General features: G+C 30.9%; 1 protein-coding gene across 1 annotated transcript; it reads right to left on the reverse strand.

The window, feature by feature from the left end:
• On the reverse strand, nt 1-4,968 carry LOC120775202. Its single transcript, XM_040105265.1, has 5 exons — nt 4,900-4,968; nt 4,480-4,694; nt 2,031-2,210; nt 250-447; nt 1-190 (listed from the first exon to the last, which is right to left on the reverse strand). Exons 1-5 carry the CDS (start codon nt 4,906-4,908, stop codon nt 133-135), a joined length of 660 nt encoding a protein of 219 aa, XP_039961199.1. The 5' UTR covers nt 4,909-4,968; the 3' UTR covers nt 1-132.
• Nucleotides 4,969-7,208: the final 2,240 nt, after the last annotated feature.

The following is a 7,208-nucleotide window of genomic DNA, read 5'->3' on the forward strand; positions in this document are numbered from 1 at the left end:
CATCTGAATGAATTGATTTACATGCATGGTGTATGCTATTAGTTTAGTTTATTATATTTTATTGAATTGCAGCTACTATTGTATACATTTATTATATATTAGTTAAAGTTTTTATTTTTCTTTCTTTAATTATTACTTCACCGGTAAATATTCGCGCGATGGTATGGAAGGCGCAGTTTCAAATTGTTGTCTAAAATGATACATGTTATAAACATTTTATGTATTTGTTTGTAATAATTTTGAACTTACATCGGGACTTCATAATTATAACCATTATTATTCGTTGCAGAATATTTGTAGTCGTCGCTGCTTTGTGCGCTTCCACTTATATCCAAATTAAGATTTTGGTTTAGAAACTGAAATCTGTTTTTAAGTCCTCCTAACAAATCTTTGTTAGAACTGTCGAATTTGTTCGGATTTCTTGCTGCGTCAGCTATAGGTTGGGGACTTAAAATTATAAATTATTACATTAGAAGATTTAAAAGTAAAAATATGTTTCATCCTATTTCATATTAATAATAAATGTACAGCGAGTGTTAGTTAATTAAATCAATATGGTATGTTAAAATTCATTTTTCTTAATTGTTTTACATGTCAGTGTGAGAAGAAATTATTAAGTTAAAAATATGGTGTTTGACAATCTATATATATAAAAGAGAAAGAGACTTATGCTATTTTGAAGTATTACGATTATTTGATTATGCTGCATTTTGATAGCGTCGGGTTCATATAAAATATGGTAAATCGAAAATCAATAAAATTATACTTTAAGTAAACATATACAATATATGGCAATTTTATGATTATTTTTCATGTGTTTATAGAAAAAAATGAATAAATAAAAAAAATTGAGAGCCGGAAATTAGCCACGTTGCAACTTTTCTTTTCTCAAGTGAACATCAGAAAATTCTTCATTTTCTGAGCAACATGCAAATACGGGGGGTTTGCAGTCTTTTTTATTATATTTGTACTGAAACTTTTATATTTAATTAATTTTGTTTGAATTTTTTTTGTCATTCTCGCGCGTTTGAGGAGAATTTTCATATGGAAATGAATTGTGGTTGATCAGGCGCACAGAAAAACAGGATAGGCAATCTCTTGACTAATAAGAAACGGTAGCTATTTGAGTTTATACATTATATAATTTAGCGTATTGAAGTTTATAACTAACATGTGTGTACATTTTCTGCATTTATAAGAGTAAATGAGATTATTTCCAATTGAAAAAAATGTTTAAGATTTTGTTAATTATTAGTTTATGCATGCCTAAATAAAGCAGGCTGGGTATATTAGTAGTGAAGAGATAAAGACACAAAAAGATTTCCAATATAAATATCGCCTGAATATTCAATTACCTGCTAATATTTTTAGTAAATCATAAAATCGTATCTAGTTACATAACTATATCAACAGTCAATATAAAATATGTATATTTTTAAATCACACTAACCCGTAATAGTAAGAACCATTCTTTTGACTGGGTGCCAAACTAGAATTCTGACAGGTAAAAGTGAAATTTTTAAGTGTTTCGTGAATTGGAATGATAGAATTTCGCCCAGTTGCCGGGCTGAGTAAATCATGGTAACTTATAAATATGAATACAGATATGCATTCGGGAATAAAGGAATTTAAAAGAACTACTGGAACATACATAACAAGTATGGTATAAAATAGGTTATTAATTCGTTATTTACTGGTTTATGTTATTATTTATTCCATTTACACCAGAAGTGTTACTCTAAATAAGGAAAACTTTAGTAGTTGGTTAACAGATCACATTGTAAATGTATTTATGTATATAGAAAGATATAATTAAGTAAGTACATATTCTCACAAAAAAAATGTTACCGTTTGGAACACAGCCTTTATTACTAACTATTTCTTTATACAAAAATCTTAGAGTAATACTTAAAAATATACTGTATGTATGCATATATAAAACTCGAATGTCTTTGTTATAAAAACGCCTGTTTTCTCTAAAGTTAACTAATTTGAAATACTTTTAATTGGATACATTTAATTATACTCACTCTGGAATATCTAAATCTAACTCCGTAATAGGGTGATATCCAAACTCATCAGCAGTATAGCGAGTTTTGTAGCGTTTACCATCTGCTCCAGTAAAAGAATATGACCCACTCACAACAAATGTTTTATCGTCTTTTAATTTACCAACACTGGTCACCTCTATACCATTTTGAGTCTTTAAACTAAAATTGTAATAAATAAATTGATGTAATATTTTATAAAGTGATGTAAATGTAATAATAACATGTGAAATGTGAATAAATACTCGCTGTAAAATTTAGGGTTATTTACTATGCTTCTGGGAGAAACCACTTTCTGCAAATTTTTTTACTCCATTCACAACATTTAATCCGAAGAGGTTCGGTAAAAAAAAACTAATAATTAGAAATAAAATCTCCCAAAAATTAATGAAGGTTCAAATTAACCGGAATTTCAATGGTTATTTGCTATGAAACCCTTTTAATATGACAAGATTTTCATTGGAGATAAAATTCAATAGTCGCCAATTCATAGTAATTGTTAACCTTAAATAAAATTATAAAATTGCGACTTCCTTGTGCTCTGTTGGCACATTAATTCTAGGCTAATCAGCTAATACTAGTTAAATATGTAAAATATATTTGTTATACGTATGTATATACGTATACTGTTTATAAAATATCTAAGAATGACTATCAAAATATGCTAATTAGACAAATTTTGTTTAAAGGCAACATTACATTTATTTCTAATTAAGAAAAAATTTGAAGAAACAAACCAACATAGCACTGGACAATCGTAAAAGTATACAAGTCTACATTTGTAGTACATACAAACCTATCACGTCTATTCTAGTAGTTTTCTAACTTTTATGTATGTATGTATATATTATCTCAATTATTGAAACGAATAAATTAAGCTATTTATATATCATACTATAAACTAAGCAAATTTTAAGCATTTAATGAAATTAAGAAATGTCTGAAGAAAAGTATCCGTCTTGAATATATTTTACTACTGGGTATATCCATTCAATTCGGCTAATTCAAATATTGTTTGAGCCTAACCTACCAAACGGGAAAGGTAATCCGCATGCATAATTATTAGTAAATCTGTTCGTATTAATAATTAGTCACCCCTTAACAAATGTGTAAAAGAGATACCGTGGTCTATTCTAACTATCATAAATTGTTTTTGTTCAGAAATTAATATTATGGGGGATTAAGCATCCTTTATAAATAATAAAAGCTGAAACACGTGCACCACAAATCGGTAAGAATCTGAGTCTAGATATTATATTAATTTTATTAAGAAGAGTAAATTAATAAAACTTTTATATTTTTCTCACATTTATTAACCGTTCTTATTAGTTCTTGACCTTATACATATGTATATGAAATATTAACATTCTTAAATAGCTATAACCAAAGCCAACGTTACAATTTTGTGTATGTAGTGTATATAGTACGCGGCGTTGAGGAGTAGAATGCAAATAGAAATTGCTTGTTACTTATACATGTATGTATGTATGTTTTTATTAATTTTTATTTAAAACATAGTTGAAAAGAACGATTTCCATTAATTGTAAAACATACTGTAGCGTCTGCTTTGTGATTGGTGCTCGCAAGAAGCGTGATCAACGTCAACTAAACGATGTGTTGTGTACATGTGAAAAGCAGAGTTTACTCGTGAACTCAAGGCGTGTGTTTAATATTAATGCGAATTATTTATTTAATTAAATTTAAAATTAATTAATGTATTTAATAAATAAAAAAAATATATGAATATGATCAGCACTGATCACATTCACTTACTTCTGCAAAAAGGCATGCACATTACATTTAAAATAATAGGCTGCTATATCTAGAATGTAAGTCAAAAATATCTAAAATTAAGTACAGTGAAACTTCGATAATTCGTATTTGCAAGGGACCACAATTTAAATACGAGTTATGGAGTTTTTCAAGTTATCAAGTTATACAACATATAGAATATACGAATTATAGAGTTTTTTTTATTTATTTTTTCAATTTTACATAAAAAACAAGAAATGATTGTACATATGTACTATGTTTTCGTCACGTACGGTTTTTTGTGAAAAAAATACGAATTGTAGAGGCTTTTGAGGAAAAAATACGAGTTGTAGAGGCTTTTGATACACATTTTTCAATTTTTGTCTCAAGAAAAATACGAGTTATCAAAGGGACCGAAATACATGCATTTTTCGCGAATTTTTCTAGGGACCGAAGAAATACTATGAAATATCAAGGTTTTTCGCTTATCGAGGTTACGACTTATCGAAGTTTCACTGTATTTATAAAATATAAATTGGTTATGATGCGAGGATTGTCTAAGAATTTTCCGAATCACTACTGATTCAGATCCTACGAAATGATATAGTTGTACGATATGTAATAAATTTCGTATTTAGGAAATTTTAATTGGCCTGCTCACAACTTTTTTAATACTTACTCTAATTTAAATTTTTTATTTCCGTTGAAATTTTGAAGTTTCTCCACTTTTGCTCTCATAACATTTCCTTCAAATATAACAGCTGGTTTTTCATCATCTATATCTTCCGGTAATGTGTAAACATCACTTGGATTATATTTAAATAACTCTGAATTTCGATCTGAAGGGTGTTTTAAATCCGCAGCGGTACACACAATAAAACATAATAAAATAACCTGCAGATCATACAAAATAAATTATAACTTTAAAACGTATGCTTTTTTAAAATAATAAAATGTTTATTTACAAACACATAGGTATATTTTCATTTGAAATTATTTCCAACATTGCACATATTCCACTTTTATCTTAAACGCACGAATTTCATAAAATATACACACTCTAACATGCCCGAATTATTCTGACAAAAAGTAAACTTACGAGTTTCATGATTTTCACAGCGTCAAGTTGTTATTCGTCAAGTTCTTTTTATTTAATGATTTAAAAAATCTTCTAGTTTCCTTATATACTGTCTTTATTAAATATACAATATAATAACAAAAAGAGCGAGACAAAACCTGATTTATTGAAACAACTTATACACAAATTTTTTGGCACACAATTCAACAAGATGCGCTATTATATTGGACTAAAATATATACCTTATTGAATTTATCCCTTGTAATATACACACATATGTATGTATGTAGGTACATATGTATATTATGTGAACACGCATTTGAATTTGAATATAATTTCGCTTAAAACGTGATTGAGAGGTAAACAGTTGAAATATTAGTTGTCTGTCCATTCTGTCCAACTGTAAAGTAAACATTTTATAATTTAAAATACCTCGAATCATTGGCTTATGATTAAATTCAATTTCAGAAAAATTTATTTGTTGTAGTTAGTGTCTAATTTCAATACATTATTCTGTATACATACTTGTACATGCATACAAAATTTCATTCAAAATTAAGAATAGTTGGTAATTTTTTAAAATTGTTTTTTATATGTAATAAATCAAACAAGTTCGCACGTACGTATGTATAAAAATATATTTATATTCAGATGCTTATATTTCTAAGCTGCAGTATACCATATATAAACTGATCTAAGTTTTTGTCAACTTTTGGAAATATGAAGTATAAACACGACTTCAACCACAGCACATTGATATATAAACATGCATATTTACACAAGTACATATGCGAAAGAACGTGAAATGTACTAATACACAAAAATTAATTTAAATTATGTTGTTATACTACTTTTATAACCACAGATACAACGGCAACTATAATTATGTACATATCTATGCTTTCCTACATATGTATGTATATGTAGATAATTTACTTTTAAAGCGTGTGTTATAAGAAAAAAAATATTGAGTGGAAAGAGACTGGTACGAGAGCCAATATAATAAACTAGATTTGATATTAAGTTTGTGAACTCATGCAATGATTAATATAATAATAGCTAAGTCCGGTCTACAGTCAAGTTTGGTTTGTCTTGTACTCTCTTTGATGTATTGAAACTAATAAATTATAATCTATACCATCAATATTGTTTACAATTTTAAAATAATTTATGTGCAAATGATAAAACGTAAAAAATTTAACTACCGTATCCTCAGGAAGACGAAGTAACATTTACCAGTACCTCTGCGAATGGCAGGCACCCTGTTGTGGTGCTGTTTGGCACTGCTTATTATCAGAAGCCGCATGCGTGCGCTGGCCTGAACGCGTCATGGGGCTCTAGCGCGATGGACCTTTGTGTTCCTCTCTAAAAACATAGACTTGACCGCTCACCGCGTTGAACTATAGAGCACTGCTTAAGAACAAGATGAAAGACATCAAAAACGACAAGGCAACCACTGCAAACGTCAAATGGTAATGGCAACGACAACGACAACAGCGCCGGTGCAGGTAAAGGGTATTCAAGAGCTCTACATAAGTTTACGTTCCTGAATACCATATCGCCAGAGGAGCGTGCGCAGTTTGAGAAGCATGCCAGGGAAGATCATGATGACATGCCCTCATGCAGCGGCGCTCAGCAGGCGACATTCACTGCGGCGGGACACTCTACCTCTTCTTCCCCTCTTTCGAGCACCTCCGGTACAAGCCCGTTGCGACTCCCCCAAATCAGAGCAGCTGAGTTTTGGTGGTGTTCGCTACAAGAGTTTTAGTTGGCTATCGGATATCGTTTCCAAGATGGTAGGCTGGAAGGATCCCGTCCTATGCACAAAGAGGAGAGAGGACATTTCGCCCATGAGCAGCGTGACGGTGTTCCTCTCAGATGAGCAGCAAGCAGCTTTGCTCTCCGATCAAAACAAGGGAATTAATATCTAGGCCTGGCGAATGGTCGAAACTAAAATTTAGGATTCAGGATAGTGGCTGAACATCTGAGAGGGGAGGTTCCTCCTGAACAATCGGTTTAGCTCAGTAGCCTTGGGACAATATAGGTCCAAGGCTAATAAGGATAGAGGAACTGTGGAGAAATGGCTGGTATATGAAGAAGCCCCGTAATCCGGGGCCAGTACGGCCTATCGAGCTGCCACTCTGAGAGCCTAGTGGAAGTCCCAAATGAGGAGTCAGGCGTAAAAGGGGCGAGCAGCTAAGACTACAACACACGGGGTAAATCTTTCATAGAACTAATTATTAGTAATAGTCTGGAAATTGAGAATGTGGGTTGGGAACTCACTGATATCACAGTGGAGGGTATCATCAGAACCTTCAATGCCGGATCAC

Source organism: Bactrocera tryoni, chromosome 4 (assembly GCF_016617805.1).
Source record: "Bactrocera tryoni isolate S06 chromosome 4, CSIRO_BtryS06_freeze2, whole genome shotgun sequence".
NCBI classification, from domain to species: Eukaryota; Metazoa; Arthropoda; class Insecta; order Diptera; family Tephritidae; genus Bactrocera; species Bactrocera tryoni.